We start from the raw sequence: 20,044 nt of genomic DNA, 5'->3' as shown, positions 1-20,044 counted from the left end.
TTGTCAGAAAGATTTCTCAGGTCCAGGATGGAATTTAGGTTCAAGGTCCTGCTTCAAATCAGGCAGAGTAGGGACTTAACCCAAGATCTCCCAAAAAACCAAAAAAACCCAAAATCTACATTTTAAGTTGCACTTTCATGATAAAGAGATTGCACGACAGTACTTGTATGAGGTGAACTGAATAATACCATTTCTTTTGTTTATCATTTTTACATTGCAAATGTTTGTAATTCAAAATAATAATATAAAGCAAGCACTGTACACTTTGTATTCTGTATTGTAATTGAAATCAATATATTTGAAAATGTAGAAAAACTCCAAAAATATTTAATAAATTTCAATTGGTACTCTATTGTTTAACAGTGTGATTAAAAGTGTGATTAATTGTGATTAATTTTTTGAGTTAATCGCGTAAGTTAACTGTGATTAATCAAACAGCCCTAAAAAAAAAAAAACCAAAACAGAAAATAAACTACATGCTATGGGAAACTTAGAGTAAAAATTGTGATCACATATTTCAATATTTAATGTAATACTGCATGTTTTATTTGATTATACTTTTAGAATAATAACCTCTAGTCTTCGTGTTTACAACATGAATTCAGAATGACCCGCAAAAGATTACAAGCCTGTTTGAATCCTTGTGTGAGAAGAAAACTAGATTTTTATATTACTTTTAAATATACTGTATGATCTCCACACAGCAGCCAGTTTTTAACTACACATTAGTGTTATAGCATTTTATACCTAACCTAGTCCAATATAATCCAATACTCATATAGTTCTAGCTCTTGCCAACTGTTCTCTTTAATTCATGAGTAAGATGCCTTTCCAACATACAATGTACTTCAACTACTCATTCATCAATCATTCAAGATGTCTCACTGTAATTTTTCTTTAGTGTTCAATAGAAATGTAAAAGGTATTTTGTTTTATTTTTGTAATGAAAACACCATTTCATGATTTTACAGTATATTTCTATTATAAAAGCTGACATTTAAAAGTGCTGTATATTTCAAAAGCTGCAAACTAAGGAAATGGCTTACAAAGATTTTTGCAGTACCTAGCCACTTTATAAGAAGATAAACAGAAAACATGAAAATGACTGTCAATTTTTCATTTTATTTTCAAAATCAACTCCTCTGACAGTATTTTGAGGCAGATCAGGAGCAATGCCTGCTTTAGTAGCTCACAAAAGGGAAAATTACATTAGAGATTTCCTCCTTAAGCATTACAGAGAGGCTAGAACGAAATAATTAAGCGATTTACCTAGAAGGAAATACGGGGAGGCAACATGATCTGGTGATTAGAGCTTTGGATTGAGAAGTGGGAGACTGGGATTCTTGTCTCACAACATCACATGGCTTCCCTGTCTCTGTTCCCATCTTTATAAGATGGAGCTGGCGTGCCTGATCTTTAACTAAATTTTCCACCAAAGCCAGTGGAGCGATGGCAATTTACACTGGCTGAGGGTCTGTCCCACTCAGTACTGACAACCTCACATGTTCAAAAATCACAGTCAGGCCCCCAAACCCCAATGAGATTGGCTTAAAAATAATACATTTGGGGTTCTTTTCTATTTCCCTCTGGGTTTTGAGCCTTTAGGATGTACTCAGGTCACATTTTCAAGCTTTTCTCTGCAAGGAACTTTTTTTTTTTAAATGAAAACTGAAATGCTCACATATTCATATAACTCTACAAGCTGGGAGAAAGTTTGCAAGATGGTACAATTCACATCCTTACCCCCCACAGGGCTGTGGAGAGTATTAATATGTTCATTTTGTAAAATGCTAAATAAGGGCTAAGTATTATTACTGATATTCTGGAGAATAACTTGTCTACAATTCAGTTTAAATTATTTAAAATATACTACAGACAATTTTGTTGTTGTTGTTGCAAATGACGCAGTCACTGTCTGTATATATATGTAGAATAGTCCAGAAAGGATGCATCTCTCTCTAGAATATACAAGTTGGGGGTGTATTTTTTGTGCTCTTTGAGTTTACCTAAGGACACCTCCATGTCTAGGAAACAGTCTCTAGAGACAATGCACAATATGATGAGAGCAGTTTGCTCTGAGTTGAAGAATATGGCATTTAGACCTTGCTTTTGTGAAGACTCTGGTCTCACACCTGCACATAGTTTAGTTTAATTATTAGTCAGATCCTTCCTGTCACAGACTATTCTTGCAGTCTCTGGAAAGGTCAGACAATATATCCTCCTTTATCAAATTTTTATCCCTCCTGGTTTACTTTTGCAATAGGGCAGAATTTGTAGTATAGGTAAAAAAGAAAATTCATTATTTAGATTTGAAAATCATTTTTCAAAAATCACTTTGATTTCTTCTTCATTAATATTGTTGTGACAAAGCAAATTATAGTTCCCCCAAATTATCAAAAAATAACACTACTCATAGAAACTCAATACTGGCCATCCACATACTTATAAAAGATGTAAAATAGTCATTTCTGCCTTTCCCTTCCCAAATTATTTTTTCTTAGCACTGTTTGACAAACTTCTTTGATTGGCTGAGAACTTGATTGTGACAAACGTGGATGTGGCTGTTTAATAATTAATACCGGCTCTGGATCTGTCACTAGCATGATGTTTCTGTGTCAAAAATAGAGATTACTCCTTGGGGGTTGGACAGGGTAGCTGAGCTTGCCCACCTATGGAATGAGGTCCTTTCTAACCACCTACTCTTTAGGGTTATTAAGAGAAAATGCCAGAGCAAATTGCTTATGGCTCTAGCCCACTCTCCTCTGGAGCACCCAAACTGGAGGTCAGTTTGAACAGGGTGAGTCAAGGAAAACATACCTGAGAGTCCCACAAACACACAGGAGTATCTGGCCTAACCAGGAGAAAGTAAGTAAGTTAGCTTAGAGTGAAGCATACAATTAGATGAGACTAAATATGCAAATAGGCTGTCTGTGGTGTAATAATCCTTTTTCTCTAATGTTTTGTTCTAGATACTAAATAAACTCGGTTTTAAGAAAGCTGTTGGCCAACATCATAGGTCTCTGGTCCCCAAAGGGAAGAAATGCAATGCCTGGAACCCAGTTGGACCTGCAGCATGATAAGTGGTTGGTATATACAGAAACTAGGACCTAGGTACAGTATTAAGAGTGGAATAATCATGAGATTCCACTGAGACACGAAAGGGTAAGAGGCCCCAGGTGCAAGGTGGGTGCATGCAGACAGATGAGAAATGGGATAGAGGGGTAGCTAGCTCCACAACTGTGACAATGGTCTTTGGTACTCTCTCTTCTCATCCATCAGGATCCACTTCATTACAGCAGCACCGTTCTTGCCACTACAGTTACGGGTCTGTGACTGTTACTACTCCTGTATGAACCATTGCTATCAGGGGCGTTTCTCATCTGCAAAATTCGCTTTTTGTGGGCTAATTGTTTTTAAAGAAAATTGCTGTTTTAAAATGCTTTTATTGCATTTCTATAATTCAGATACATGCTTTTTTAAAATGTAATTTTATTACTGATTGTTCCATAATGTGAACATCTTTTGTTATTCTGGGGAATAAATAAAACCAATTAATTTACTTAGTAAATTAGTCATTGCACATTTGCAGAAAATTTCTATAATTGAAAACATTGAGTTTTATTTTATGGACTTCTGAAACAACATTTCATAATGGTTCAGAATAAGACTTTAAGGTACTGGGTCAAAGATCTGATACCAGGAAGTATAAAAATAGGATTCAGTAAGACAAACTGGTTAGGTCCTTAAGAACACTACTACTGTTAATCAGGACAATGTTTATAAAAGGCCCCAAATTCAGCAGAGTTTAAAAGCTTTGCTGAATTGGAGGAAGCCCTAAAACAAATTTTTACTTAATTCAGGACAATTACTATCCATTTGATAACTATTAATAGCTTTGCTTTTTAAAATATGACCTTAAGAAAAACACAAACTTCAAAAACTCTAATGTAAATAACATTAAGGGTTTGAAGTAAACTCTGAAAGGAAGGAAAAAGGTGGTAAGCTGAAAATCCAATATCCAAACTAGGGACAAATTCAGACCTAGGGTAAGTGATGCAGCTCCACTGTAATTAATGGCAGCTGTTTACATGGTGTCCAAATTTGGCCATCAGGCTTTAATTAACACCATTGTAACTGGATATTTAAGGAATCTCCAAAACTTGGTGATGTTATACACAGTGTGCATATTGTAACTTAAGCACAATAAGGAGAGTAAAGAAGGGAGTTGTGTTACTGATTTTGCATGTGCACCTTTGAACCTCTTTGCTATAGTAGAGTATATAAATAAAAATAAGCAAATATATAAGTAAAAGGAAGACACAAACCAGAAGAGGATTATTTTTAAAGTGAGAATCCTTTCTCTACGCTATCTTATGTTTCCTCCTTCCTATGCTTGAGAAGTTTCACCAAATCAACAAACCTTCGAGAAGCATAATAAGAATCAAACAAAAGCACAGTAAGAGCTAGGCAAAGGAAGCTAGAGAACGTAGAATTGCTCAAGACAAGCCTGACGTTTTTTTCTAAAATGCTACCACAGGAAATCTTTAGGTTGAATAATGGCAATACCATGCAGAGGCTTTTTTTAAAAACAAAAAACAAAACAAAACAGTTACACATCTGGAAGAATATGCTTGAAGAACTGCTTTTCAACCTTTGTGTTGTGCTCCCCAAAGGCATAGCCAGTAGTTGCCTGGTGGGTTGCAAGCTTGTTCCCATTCTCCCAGTCCCTGGTCTTCTACTGAAACAGATTTGTTCAGCCACTTTGCAACTATTACTATTCAGATGCCAAAGGCAACTCATAAAGTATTGCAACTATTCCTGTGGCGCCACTTTTGAAGCACTATGGGAACGGGCGCAAAGGATTCTGGGGTGCATTTGAGCAAGATGGGATGTGAGTTGGGTCACAGCACTAATAAGGTAAGCATTACTGACTTAAATTGTGATCGGATTGTTTTCCTTTGTATCCCACATACTTTTTGTCTGAGTTTTTGCTGTGAAAATGGTACATTTTGCATAACTCTAATTGTAATTCCTCCTCTATATGTAACAGAAAGTCTTTTAATATGAGCAGACATCTGGTGATAGAAATTTCAGTACTGCCATTAGACACAGGGGGTGCAGGAAGAAAACAAGCTTCTTCAAAAGAATTTCCCTGAATTTTGCCAATAATTCTTCCATGACAGTTTTCTAAGGAACTCAGGAAAGATCAGATCCCATCACTTCTACATTAAGCAATAACTCCAGCTGTGATTTCTAAACACTGATTGCAAAGCTTAACTACTGTACTTGTGAACAGAAGGTCTTGATTCACTACTTATGGGAGTCCTCAAGAATGCAAACTTTGAGTCTCACATGTGCAGTCACCCTATAGTCATTTTGCAAAAAATATGTAGAGATCAGTTTTTGCTGAAAAAAGAATACAGTATGAACTCTGCATTGCTACACAGAGTTTATAAATCTAAAAAGAATAAATGAATTTAAAATCTAGTATTCCTAACGATAGATAGATTATAAGTCCTGGAGATCAACTGATGCCAGCCAGTCCTCAGGTTGGATGAACTATAAAATCTGTCTCCGAATGAAAATCTGGAACATTTAAATCTTAACTCTAGAGCTGATCTTATACCATTAGATTCCTTTGGGATTTTGATGAAGTACTGACTGCACAAACATCTGTCTATGTCTATTAATGAATTTTTTTCTTTAGCTAAATTCAGTCAATGGGGCTCTCTCATCCATGTACATGATGCTAATGTTTACAAATGCAGGGATACAACATTTAGTTTAATCCAGTACCACAAATATGCTATATGTCACTCCAGCCCATTATGATTATGTAGACAGTTATAAATATGACTATTAACGATTTTGATGCTATTTAAATGATTCATATTTTCCTTAAAACTACCCACCATTCTCAGTTTTTCATTTTCATGGGTTATTCCCTTGTGTTTTAGTTCTTCTTTTCCCTTTCTACCTTCAAGAGAAAATGTCAGCAGCCAGTATAACAAAGATATTGGGGTAAAGAACTGAAAACATAACACCATTGTTAGTAGTGGCATGGTAAATGGATGACAGCATTTAAAACAACTTCAGTTACCTTTGCAATACCTTGAGGATTAGCTTCTAGATAACTTTTCTACATAGCACAAAAAATATGTTTTACAAGTCATTTGATCTGTCTGAACCACATACTCTCTCTAAAACATACATGTACCCTACAGTGACAGTAGAGGTAGAGATTCTTTACCTCCTTAATTTTCACTTGGCAGGTAGCCCAAGCCTCTGCTTAAAATGTGGATTTCCCACTTGGTAGCACTTGTATGGCACCTCAAGAGTAATTAGTTGTGAGAAAAGGAATTTGAACTGGTTGCTGAGAAGGAAAAAATAACGTACATGTGTAATGCAATTTTTCCTTGAATACCTGCAATGCCATTTATGTGTTTGCTCAGAGTGCACCAACTGTTAAGGGGTCCTGTGACTAACATGTCATTTGTCTGTTTTCCAACTAAATTAGCATGGTGAAAATTGCTTTTGTTGAGAGACCAGGCTTTTTCCACCCTGCACCAGTGGAAAAAACTGTTTCCAGTAAGGTCATATTAACTGACAAAAAGAACTTTAGAGTTACGGGTGCCCTTCCAGAATGTAGAGTTCAGCAAAACTCAAACCTGTGAAAAAACAGGAAATGAAGAGGTAAGGTATATGCCCAGGCAAACCTTAACTCTGACCACCTGGAGCTTGCATTAGGTGCTAGGAATTATCTGCATGCACTTCAGCTGCATTCCCTGTGTTAGGTGTAACTATACTGAATGGTGGAGGAATTAGCTGGAGCAGCTAGAAGAGCTGCGACTGTGATATGAGGTGATCAGGTGGCTGTGTACCTTGGAGAAAGAAGGGGTGAGCTCCTCTCCCTGACCTCAGTAGGTGTGATCAAAGGAAAGAGGTGCATGTGTATCCAGAAAGATCCAGGATGCCTCATTTCAGTTCTGCATTGTATAGACAGTGTCAATAGTGGGACACAGGGGTCTTCTTGCCATAGGTACTGTCAACATTTAGATGGGCATAAAGGTGAAGGGGTTGTGAAAGGGATGTGAAATTTAACAGATGGGGTATTCTTTCTGTGGAGTAGGTTAAGTGTTTGAGTGTAGGGCAGATGTAGGTAGCTCCTGTTCAGTGCAAAGACAGAATGCAAGTATGCGTTATGGGCATATTGGGGCATCACTCAAACAGTCCAGAGTTAAGGTTGTGTGGGCACATATCTTAACTTTTTATTTTTCAGTTTTCAGAAGTTAGAATTTGAAATACCCTGACTCTTTATTTCTTGGTTTTCGCAAGTCTAAGTTTTACTGAACTTGGTGTTCTGGAATGGCACAAGATACCACCTGGCAACCTTAACTCTGAATTAACAAAGTTCTTGCCATTGCATTTCCTAGTCTTCTCAATAAAAAGAGAAATGTTGCTGGCAGGAGTTCATGGTCATTTAGGCAGTTGTAATTATCATGAAGGGAAGCAGCTGCGATACTATTGTGGCCAGGTACTGATAATAAATGTAGGCTTTTTCAACAGAAGACCTCAAGGAGAGAAACATCATTATCCCCATTGTACAGATGAGGTGAAGTGACTTGATTAAAGTCACCCAGCAGGCCAGTGGCTGAGGTATGTATAGAGTCCAGGTTTGCGGAGTCCCAGTCCACTGTTTTTTCCAGTAGACTACACAGTTGCCGTGTGATTCCTAAGTACCCCTCACCCCCAGTAAACTTCATTATAGTGGAATGGGGATAATACTTGTGCTTTGAAATGTTTGGAATGTGAGGGCTGGTGAGAAAAATCTCAGACATGGTCTATCTCCCAAGAACTAGAAGTTTTATTACATAGTGTTACAGTAACTTTAACCGGGCGAGAGGAGATTAGTGTGTCTTTTCCGTACACCCTCCTCCACAACATTGAACTGCCCAGCCACCATTTCCAATTCCCCTCCCCTTCCTCTCCCATTAAACCATTAGAAGCTAATGGTATGTCTACACTGCAATGTAAGCCCAGAGTTAGTGGGACATGAGTCAGCTGACTCTGGGTTAGAGAACCCAGGACTTAAGCTATTTACAGATTGTTAACCCTAGGTTAAAATTTTTCTAACCTGGGTTTGAACCTAGGGCTCTGGCATCCACACTGCAGTATGCAGACCTGAGTCAAACCAACCACATCCTAGACTCCCCAGTACCCACCCAAAATGTGGCTGCTCAAGCCCTTTCACCATGGTGCACTGTTGGAAAACTTGACTGTCCACCCTGCACATTACAGGAAGGTTGAACCGCTTGCCAATACAGCCTGCTGCAGTCAGTGCACTCGCAACTACTGGAGCCAGCAACATAGAGGAGGCACTTTTTGAAGAACTTCTCTTGCTTGCGCTTTCACTCCTGTGTCAGGAAATGGACAGAGCTTTTGTGAGGCACTGTGGCCATTTTGATGGCGTTTTTCTAATACACCAAAGGCATCTGCCACAGGTTACGATGGAGCAGAAGGAGGAGGAGTATGCAGGCATGGCAGACTCAAACTGGGTGATGCTTCTCAATAAACTCAGTACAGCCTCTGATGCCCCCTATATAGACCAGCACTTCTGGAGCAGGGCCACAAGCACAGACTAGTGGGATCATCATCGTCATGCAGGCCTGGGATAACCAGCAGCGAGTCCAGAACTTTAGCATGAAGAAAGCTGCATTTCTGGAGCTCTGTGAGCAGCATAAAGACACATGCATGAGAACACCCCTACCAGCCCAGAAGTGGGTTGCTATAGCTGTCTGGAAGCTGGCTAACCTAGACTGATATAGGTCCATTGCAAATCAGTTTGGTACTGGAAAGTCAACTCTGGGTTAAGTTTCAGAGTAACAGCCATGTTAGTCTGTATTTGCAAAAAGAAAAGGAGTACTTGTGGCACCTTAGAGACTAACCAATTTATTTGAGCATAAGCTTTTGTGAGCTACAGCTCACTTCATCGGATGTTAAGTGGTGGTAGAGGTTTCTGAGGCGGTTGGGTGTGCCGTTTACCCCAAGGTGGTGGGCACAAAAGATATTTCTGAAAGGCTGGCTTTGAGAGAATGGAGTTTCCAAACTGTGCTGGGGCCATTGATGGGACTCCTTTGCCCTCTTCAAGGAGTATGTTACTGGGGGTTCTCTCAATCCAAAGCTCTTAGTAACTTTACCCTTTGCGAGGCAGTGTCAGGAAATAAATCAAACGGGACATGGCCCATCCATCCGACTAAAAATTGGCACAAACCAAAAGTGCTTTTATCCAAAATTACTATTTCCAGCACACAAAGATATGCAAATGGTTAGAGCTCCCCAAATCTATAGTTACCCACAATTTAAAAAGGTCTTGAGTGGTCTAATGACAAGGTTCAGGTGACCAGCCCTCCACCTGTCACTGAGGATTCCAAGAGATGTCCAGAAGGTCAAATCCAAATCACTCACATCTCTTTCCCTTTTTATGCTCAAAATGTAACATAGCTTGTCAATCACAAATAACCATGTCGCAAGAAGTTCATTACGCAAGAAGTTTGAAGTCATTATTTGTTTTTGTTGTTAGTTGTTTTGTTCAAGTCGTTAGTTGTTAGATGTGTTTTTGTGGAGTCTGCAGTATCATGGGCCCCGGCCCACATACACCAGAAGTCAAATACAGATAGACTTCCTATCTTTCCAAAACTGCAAACTTCAGCAGTTTGAAAGAAGCAAGGCAGGATGGCACAGGATCATACTCAATTGTCGTGCTCACTCCCACTCCTCTCCTGGCCTGCCTACTTATGCTGAGGCTGCTACAAAGGCCTTACAGCTGCTTTTGGCTATAAGCATAATAATCAATATTCCAGTACTGGCGGTGACCTAGGCATTTTGCTGGGCTGTCAAAATCTCCCCTAACAAGCACAGAAACCAAAAAGGGTACAAGTTCATTGTTATGCAGGCCCTTGTGAACCACAGAGGGCAATTTATGAATGTCAACATGGGTTGCGCTGGAAAATTTCATGATGCCAGGGTTTTTCAACTATCAGGAGTCTACAGTCATGGACAGGCTGGGACACTATTCCCACCAAATGACTGTCATAAAAGGAGTTACTGTCTCCACCATTATTCTGGGGTACCCTGCACACCACCTTTTGCCTTGGCTTATGAAACCAGCATCCAGTGAAACTCCTCAGAAAACAGGCATGATTTTGACAAGTTGCCCAAATTGCTGTTCTGGTCCCTGGTTTTGTAGTACTCCCTCTTGAGCCACTTACTGAACTTCCTGCATTGTCTGGTAAATTTGCAAAGCTGTCAGGTTCTTTGCTATTTGCTAGTATACGTAGGCATTCCTAGTTTTGCTAGCCTTGCACCAGAGATTTACCAAAATCAGGCTGTGTTCCCATGACCCTGAAGCAGCATGCTTTGAAAAGGGCTTTTTCTGTTCAGTCTCCACTGCAACCACAGAAGGCTCTGTGCTTGTGTGTTTACAGCTCAGTGCTAAGAAGGGTTAATGCTGACTCACTGAGCTGCTGAAGTGCATCAAGAGTGGTTGCTTCTGTTTTCAATAGAGTAGATTTAAGATTCTTGACAAAGGAAGTTGGCCCGTGGGATACTTTTTAGATGGCTCCCAAGACCCAAGTCAAGAGGTGCTGCATCTACACTGCAGAGCAATAGGGCTTGAAACAGGGATTAAGGCTTGACCTGGGATTAGACACTGTACCCCTGCAGGGTCCTGGGACCCTGGACCTCGGTTAGTGGGATTTGTATGTGGATGGAAGAGAGGATAGGTTTGAGCCTGACTATACCTTAACATACCCTAAGTGTGTACAAAAAACATACCCTAAGTGTGTACAAAAAAGCTGGTAGAATCTGGGAACTTTAAGAAAAGCTGGTTTTTTTAGGTGAGGGCTGTATCTCAGGAACCTCCTGTTCAAATGACCCTAAATTTGGGTCACTAATTCTATCACATACCCCAACTAGGCATAGCAGATTTTAAGACAAGCCAGCTATGCATGCAGATTTCAGAGTGCTTAGAAGAATCATCATTTACACAGAAAGCTGATCTTAACCTTAACTATAGCAGACCTGGTAGGTCCGGTATAATTTATGCTTATGTCAATAGTGCATTTTTTTTCCAGTTTCCTGACAATACAACATGGGCATCCTTTTATTTGTTTTTCCCAGTTTGCTTTCTTGTGGCGATCCAAAATCTGGATCGACATTACCTGTTCTATCTACATTACATGTTACTCCCTGTGAAAATAATAAGTCCATGAACCTCTACATTATGATACTGCTTATGAGGTAGGGAGAGCTCCACTAATCATTAGATATGCCTTTGGACCATCTGTATTTGAACATTTCAAACATATGTTTCATAATGCATGCACAGTTATGCAAAAGGCATAACAGAAATGAGATTTCCCCCCTCTGGAAATTAGTACTTCCCCCTACCCCAAACAGTAAAAAAGGACTGGTCTTCATATAGTTTTCACCTTCTCTGCAAATAGAAAAATTCAGAGAAGATTAGGGAAGGGAGGGAGAGAAATGAAATTTGATCTCTCTTTTTTAATGCCTGCCTCCTTCCAGCAAGTCCATCTGTTGTAGCACTGTTATTTTGGAGGCAGGGTATTTTTGTGTGACCAAGAGGAGACAATTACTGCAGAAATGTTGAATCAGCTTTATAAAAAGACAGGTCAGTCACTACAGCATGAGTAGCAAGGGGGTCCAGCTGAGGAGTTTTCATATAAATTAACACAAAATATACATTAAAAAATGAGAATGAGGAAAAACAGGAAGGAATAGGAGTATGGAGGAAGTGGAGAGAAGGCTAAAGAAGGAGATGGAAAGCTGGCATTTTGGGGGTGGGGGAGATTAACCAAATGGCAGCTTATCTTTCAGTTTGCTAGTTTCCAGTTTCAAAAAACTTGTTCTCTAACTCCCCCCCCCCCCGCTCTCTAACTGCCTTTTTTAAATCCTAGATTTAACAGAGAAATCTAGGATTAAAAAAAGATGTGGGGCTGATTCTGGATCCTGACCAAAGAGGACGGAAACAGCACAAGCTGCTCCACTCTGCTCCAGCATCTGAAGCTAGTCAGCTATCCCCCAAATCACTGGTGCTTGTACAGGAATGGGTGTGGTTAGAGTATTTTACCTCCTTAGGGATGCTTCCTCCCACTTAGGGCTCAACAGAATCGAGGCCTCTATTTTAATAACCAGCTGTAGGTGATAACTGACTCAAAACAAAGATATGCTCATTTGTAATGTGTTTAGCAAACATGCGCTATCAAAATATTGACCACAACAAGGTAAGATCATAAATTAAATTCTGACATAATTCAATGGAATTATACAAAGGGTGAATTTGGCTGTCAGACTTCGGCAATGTGATCTTTCTGTTACATTTTACCAGAGAGTTACCTGTATTGTCCGTCTGCTGGTTTGAAGTCTTTGATCAGCCAGATGTAGTTGAGATGTTAGTTTTTCATTGGCTTCCTTAAATTCTTTGACAGAAGATACCGCTGTCCTTTTTGCGTTCTGCAGAACAGCTATCTGCTGCTTCAAGGACTTAATTTGTTCCCGCAATAAAACAGAGCAGCCTAGTTTCTGGATCACAATATTTCTCCTTTTCTCTCTGTTTACTAAACATAAAGTGGCAGGTCACCAAACTGGAAAGTCACGGCATAATTATTAAATTGCTTTTAGTTTTTCATTAGCCTTCCAAAGTGTATTTCTATCTGAAAAATGACGCTAAAAGCAGCTTATAGGGTTCCATGTTTATTGTCTCTCAATGACTTCCAGATCAAGCTGGTTCAGGTTACATACGAAGGGTTGTTTTTTTCTAACTGCCAGCTCTGCAAATTCAAATTCAAGTCAAACCTGATTCCAAGTTTCTCACTGATGCATTACCAACAATAAAGATTGTACAATTAGTGCTTAGTTAACAGATTTTTTTAAGGTCTGAGCCAGATGAGAATAAGCTCATTCTGTCTCACAGCTGTATTGGTTCTCAAGGGCTAAAAGGAATAGAAAGTTGCAAAAACTTACTTTAGACAGTAAAATCAATAGGTTGGAGATAGAAACAAAAATTAGATAAGCTGAGCAAGAAGATGCCATTTTGTATAATCACTATTCAGAATAGAACTTCATTAAAATAAAGGACCAAATTTTAAAATGGGTATATGACACATTTCAATAGGCAAATACTAAGAGAGCATATAATTGGGTATGTGCAGAGTAATGGTGCTTGCATGCAAACACTAGGCACGCACAAAAGCCCTTGCATATCTTTTTCTTTCTTTCATGACCTGGCCCCAAATGTATCTAAAATTCCTACCTTTGTTTATAACTGATGGATGAGCTATTATGAGAGGACTGATCTTCCTCCTTTGGGAATGTGATTTTTCAATGTCCTTGTTCTGTGTGTTGCCCTAAATAAAGAACAGCAGCGCAAAGATTAAAAAGCTTCTACTTTGACACATCTACTGTTAACACTCCAGAGCTTACTGATTTGTATGGAAATAAATGTCAGAATTCCCCATCTCAAATAAGCAAAATTAAAATAAATAAAACTATGCAAAAGTGTGGACAAACAACAATATAGTGAAAAGTACTGATTTATTTCCTTTCCATAGGGAGTAGGAAAAAACATTTAAAAACGGTAAAGAAGAACACTGTCCCACTAAGATAATAATTCTCATAGGTTCCTAACTATGGCATAAGCAAGGGGATAAAACAGTGTACTGTAATACCACTGTATGATGCTATGGGAGATGTACCATTCTAAATAAAATATACACCGATCATCATTAGGATGAAAGAGGTTCTAATACTTCAGGACCTACAATATCCCACTTTTCATGACATTTAAGTAACAAGATAATGGCTCAAAGATTCAAATGCTTGCATACACTTTTGCAAAAGTCCAAATTAGACAGTCAGCCTAAAATAGCATGCAACACTATGTGCATACACTATCCCCAACCCCTGCGTTTGACTACACCTAAATCAGGTGCATGCACTTGTAAAGATTAGCCCTAGAATATCTCAATATAAAATAATTACTGCTAGACTCTAATCTAAATAGGCTAATAACCTGTTCAATGTTCAGTTGACACAAGTAGAAAGATGAACAATGTTGCTTACCATATGCAGTAGGAATATAAGCAATACATGCACAGAAGTGGGTAAAATGTGATTCATTAAAAAAAGAAATTATTCATTTCCTTGCTTTTAAGTCCTTAATCAGTTCTGAAACAAAGTTTTGTTTTTTGAATTCCTTGTTTTTTAATTTGTTTCCAAAATCTTGCAATTTTTCTTTTGTGCAGGTAAAGAACTATATATTTCTTAAATTGTAAATAACCAGACCGTAAATAGACAGATTTAATACAGAGAACAATGATGCCCAATTTTATAGTCCAATCTAATAATCTAAAATGTCTTGGTAATTTCGACAACCATGCATGTATGTGCAGAAGCTCCTTTCAGCCCAAATGTTGGAAAAAGATGCTAAAAAGTCATAGCAAATTAATTGTTAGACTTATGACTAAAACCCAGGATTCTCAGCTCAAGAGAAAACATTTAACCTACTAAGTAACAGCTTCCTAACTAAATTACTCTTTGTGCCTTAGTGGTCCCATCTAAAAGAATCTGGCTAATAATAAGAGTTTGTATTTACATAGTATTTTTCACATAGATCTTGAAGTACTTTACAATGGTAGGTAAGCATTACATTTTACATTTGGTCTATGGATAGAGAGTTGAAATAACTGTATGAGAGGCACTGTGATCTACTGGATTCATTTGTCCACTACCACAAAGAACAGAGCTCCATTTCCAGCTCAGCCATTGGCTTCCTATGTAACTTTAAGTAAAGGATGGCTATTTTCCCTAAAGTATGTCAGTGTGGATCCCATTTGAGCACCTCATGTGAAAGACTGAAGACTTTTTAATAGCAATGTCTGTTTTGTGCTCCCATATGGGGCACAAAGGATGGAGCAGCTGTGGCCCTCCATCAGTTCCTTTGCCATTCACAGCCCATGTTAGTGGAGGACTCCAAAGACCCAGGATTGAGGGTAGGGCAAAGGATCCACAGTGATTACAACATCTCTAAGAACCACAGTTCCTGTAGGGTAAGTAACCATTCTTCCTTCTTCAAATATGTGTCATTGTGGATCCCACTGTAGATGACTGGCAAGTATCCACTCTGAATGGTGGGAAGGAGACGCATCAGCTGTATCAGTCAGATATTGAAAAACTGTTCTCCCAAACTTGGCATTCAGCCTAGCTGCCATGCTAAGGGCACAATGTTTAAATGAAATTCAGTGGGCTGCTCCATATCACTGCTTTACAGATCTCAGATACTGGCACATTTCTGAAGCAGACTCAACTAAATGCCTGTGCCCTGGTGGTGCGCACCTGGACGTTTGGATGGAGAAGCTCACCAGCTAATCGGTAAGAGGTGGAGATGCAGATGTGATCCACTCAGAGAGCTTCTGTGATTAAATGATTTAGGCATTTCGATGGTCTGGATACAGTCTGAAAGATTTAGTCCTGACAGTGTAACAAATCAAGACTTTAGAACCCTCCAAAGTATGTAGCTTTCTCTCACCCGGCATCAAATGTAGTTTTGGGAAGAGTACTGACAAGTTAACTGAGTGATTTAGGTGGAACTCCAAGACCCCCTACATGGGAATCTAGGGTATAGTCTCTGAACCACCTTGTCACCATTAAAGGATGTGTAAGGAGGTCTAGCCATAAGGGCCTGGAGCTCACTGATCATCCATGCCAAGGAAGACAATCTTAAGGATAAGGTGAATAATCCAATAGTGGCTCAAAAAGAGGCTCCGTGAGTTTCAAGACAATGACATTAAGATCTCAAGTAAGAGTGCAACAGACAGGACGAACAGATCTCCTCCATGGGCAGTTCAGAGGAATACAATGCTCACAGTGCTGTGGTCGGTACCGGGTACTGGCAGGTGCCTCGGTGCTGATGATGATTCTGGCTTTTCCAGTAGTGTGTCATCGGATATGGGCATCTATGATGAGGGGTCTGATGCCGAATCCAGGGTCAGTATCAGAGTCATCCTCCTTTGTAGGCTGCTCCTTATCACCAGTCTTCAACACAGTGCAGGACTTGGTGGATTTCTCTCCAGAGGCTTTTCATGGTCTGTCCTTGCATAAAGCTTCTGAGCTCCATCTGGAATCTCTGCCTTAGTGTTCAGAGTAGCTCCTCTTGGTGCCGGTCTTCAGTACCAGACGTGTTGGTGTCTGCTTTGGTATCAGTGTCTGTGATGGCAGTGGAGTTTGCTTTGATGCTGGCAACATAAGTGACAGTGCCATTCCAGTTTCTTCTTGGCACCATCTTCTCAACACTAGTCTTCACAGTTGCTAGTCTGCTAGACGGGGCACTGGATAAAGTCAATTTGCCTGCTGCTACGACTCTGATGCCTGTTTCTTCAGAATCTGAAGAGACCCTCATAGATTCCTGCAGGCCATGAACCAGGACATCATGGTTTACCCAGACTATCCTGTTTTACCAGAACAGTCCCCATGTACTAGCCAGTTTCACTGAGACTGAGATTTTTATTCAAGTTTCAATAAAACTTTTGTGTTTCTAGTCACCCCAGAGACTGCCTGGCTAGCTCTTGCATTAGAATCACAGTGCATGGTTCACTCAAGAGAGCCCAGCCACCCTTCAGCCACTCTTGCATTGCTTTCCATCTGCCCTTCAGTTATGGAGGTCAGAAATCCAATGATCTTCCATGCAGAACAGAAATACATAAAGACTACAGCTGTAGAAGAGTTCAATGCGGGGCAGTCCCAGTCCAGTGAGAGGAATTTTTTAGCTCTGTGCCCAGGCTTGAGCTAGAAGGCACAAGAATAGAGGAACAGGAAAGCTGTAGCAGACAAAGAGTGATCAGATCACCAAGGACAAGATTAGGCTGGATAGATTCCTGCCAGCAGGCAGGCTGGCCGTTTCCCTGCCAGCCCTGGCTAGCCAACTGCTGGGGAGCAGTGGCACCCCAGATCCCAGTTTTCCCAGCTCTTGCTCCCCAGTAGGCAGGCTGTTGAGGAGATGGGGGCCCATCTGGGAAGCTGGACATTTAAAAAAAAAATCTGTTTTGGTTCTTCTGAAATGGAAAATTTTGCATTTCCAATTTTTTCTTCCAATTTGGAAATGTGAATTTTTCTAAGGAACGGAAATGCTGGTTTCCACTCAGCTCTAATAAATATCATGGATGTGGTGATAGGGAAAGGAGGGATGGCAGAAATGGCAATGTCTCTCAGTCTGTCAACCCTAAGGGTATGTCTACACTACCCGTTGGATTGGCGGGCAGCCTTCAATCCAGCGGGGATCAATTAATCGCATCTAGTCTAGATTAGATAAATCGACCCCCGAGCACTCTCCCGTCGACTCTTGTACTCCACCATCGTGAGAGGTGCAAGCAGAGTTGATGGGGGAGCAGCAGCAGTCGACTCACCATAGTGAAGACACCGCGGTGAGTAGATCAAAGTATATCGACTTCAGCTACATTATTCACGTAGCTGAAGTTGCGTAACGTAGATCAATCCCCCCCAGTGTAGACCAGGGCTAAGAGTACTACATGAAGCGTGGAATTTATAATTTAATGCCATAAAGACACGGAAAGATTTTTAAAGGAACCTAGAAGTAGGTAGGTACCTATTGGTATTTTCAAAAGTGCATAAGCTCCTAACTCCAACTGATTTTGATGGCAGTTAGGTGCATAGGCAGACACTTTTGAAAATCCAGGCACCTATCTTCAAGACAAGTACTCCTGGTTGTACTGAACATTTTACAATGATATTTCTTAATTTTGCACGAAGATCTACAGTACAAGAAAAGATTAGTCAAGTTATGACAATCAGAAAGGTATGGTTACTTCCTTTTGTTCTTCATCACAAAATTAATACTTTAAATGCAGCACCTGATGGGTTTGTTGTTTGTTTATTTTTACATATGTTTATTCCTTTGTTTCTTCAAATTAAATCCAAGAGGACAAAACAAAAGCAAATTGCAGTCAAAAATGCAGCTATAAGGACAAAAAGCATAGTTCAAATACTAAATGCAGCCAAGTGGCCTAAAATCCAAACTTCAAGGTTTTGCCTTTGCAATACCAAAATCAACAATTCTGAATGTTTTAAACTGCACTTCTCAGATCTTGTGCATCAATCTTCAAAGTAGATCAAATATCATGTGAGAAACCCTAGTATGAGGTAATACTTGGTAGTAACAGGCTCCTGGATGCCTCAGGAATACTGTTTGGTCAATGTTTGCTTCTGCAAAAACGTGTGTGTAAAGTCAGTGGTGCCAGGAGGATAGCAAATTTATTTTTGTCTCCATTATGGGGGCAATCACCTATCACTAACAGTACTCCTTCTAACCCAGCATGCTTGAGAACTAAAAAACTTAAATTGACAATGCAAGTCCAGCAAAGTCACTGTCAGAGTGACTACTGGTACCACTGAGAACTTAAACCCAAGTTATACGTTCACGGACAAACAAAAATGAAATAGCTAACACTCCCTCTACTACAAGATTGCAAACAAGTCATAATGATTCTAGGGTAATTTATTTGAAAATACTGAGAATTTGTAAATTGAAATTGATTGAGATAAAATGTTTGCTAGCTCATATGTTATTGATGAGTCATGTTTTTGTTTACTTGTATGAGTACATCTTATAGGCAATTCTCATCCTAAGAAATTATTCAGCTAGAGAGATTCTCAAGGAACAGACTACTGGCTATATGTTAAGCTTCCAATAAAGAACTGAACAACATCTCACAGTAAGCATTTCTCCAAGATCTAATTTTGTGTATATTCAGTTAAATAGAATCTGTAAAATTTTTGGTAATGGCTCCACTAGACTGATTAGTTCAGTATGAGGAACACTGAAGTATTGTAACCTATAAAAATATTTACTAAAAATTGCTTATTTGAAAATCATAGGATACATTTTAATATGCACAAGTTATACCGTACCTTTTTGTGATATAGTCGGCTCTTGTCTTGTAAATGTGCAATATTGTGGACCATCTGATTAGCTTGTATTTGATATTTTTCCTGTTGATCATTTGTGTCTGTTAGTGAATCAACGTTTTGGACTGTTTTCATAATTATTGATCCCAAGCTTTCAGAAGTTGGTATTTCAGCGTCACTAAAATAGCATATTTGGGGGGAAAATCAATGTCCTTGTTAAAAAGTTGAAATATCTAATAAGGGTTCACCAAATATACCACGTGATTAGTCACACACATTACAAACGCGGACTGTTGTAAGCACTTTAAAAACAGTTGGTGAAAAATGCATAATCTGGAAAATATTAATTTGACTCATTTAATGAATACCTACAAATAACACATTTGTAACAAGCATTTCACAAATGAAATCTTAAATTCTGCTAATTTCAATTTTTACTGAATTCTACTTGAACAGTTCCATCTATAGTCTACTGTAATTATAGTTTACAAGAGGCTGCACAAGACTAGTGACAAGCGCTTTTTGTTGTAGACCAGAAAGCTGACATAATCAAAAGCTGTGCTACAGTATATTGTAAATCCTGTGACCTGGTTCCAAAGACATACTGTATTTCCTCTTAAAACTAATTATTATTGAACTTCAATGTGTAAAAACAAAAACAAACACACAAAGCTAAAAATAACCCCACGCTGCTTATTTTAAGACCCAGTCTGACTAATAAGGCACATGCATGCTGTTTATCACACAAGGTCTGATGCATAACAAATGTCTAAAATAAAGGTCAATTTTTGGCAAAGGTCAACAACCTTGACATTGTTAATCTAAGAGTTTCAAAAAACAATCCTCATCTGTTATTATGGGTATATCTGTGTGACAGTTATAATCTAAATTCTTTGGGACAGGAAACATATAATACTCTGTGTTCTGCAAACTACTGTGCTCATTTAAATACAAAATAATAATGACAATATACTTCTTTATTGTTTCACTTGAACTATATTTGCAATGCTGATTAGGACAAATATGTTAAATTAAGCTTTAGTGAAAT

General features: G+C 39.1%; 1 protein-coding gene across 5 annotated transcripts in view; it reads right to left on the bottom strand.

Moving 5' to 3' along the window:
- The window catches only part of CNTLN (centlein), a 284,448-nt gene that overhangs the window by 68,258 nt on the left and 196,146 nt on the right, over positions 1–20,044 (bottom strand). For all 5 annotated transcript variants that reach the window (XM_073345467.2, XM_073345462.1, XM_073345464.1 and 2 more), the window contains 3 exons: positions 19,000–19,174; positions 13,331–13,424; positions 12,415–12,635 (listed from right to left, as the gene is read on the bottom strand). In XM_073345467.2, the coding sequence (XP_073201568.2) occupies positions 12,415–12,635; positions 13,331–13,424; positions 19,000–19,174 (490 nt within the window). The remainder of the gene's footprint in view (positions 1–12,414; positions 12,636–13,330; positions 13,425–18,999; positions 19,175–20,044) is intronic.

The sequence above is a fragment of the Lepidochelys kempii genome, chromosome 5, assembly GCF_965140285.1.
Source record: "Lepidochelys kempii isolate rLepKem1 chromosome 5, rLepKem1.hap1, whole genome shotgun sequence".
Classification (NCBI taxonomy): Eukaryota; Metazoa; Chordata; order Testudines; family Cheloniidae; genus Lepidochelys; species Lepidochelys kempii.
This window is presented reverse-complemented; position numbering and strand designations above follow the sequence as displayed.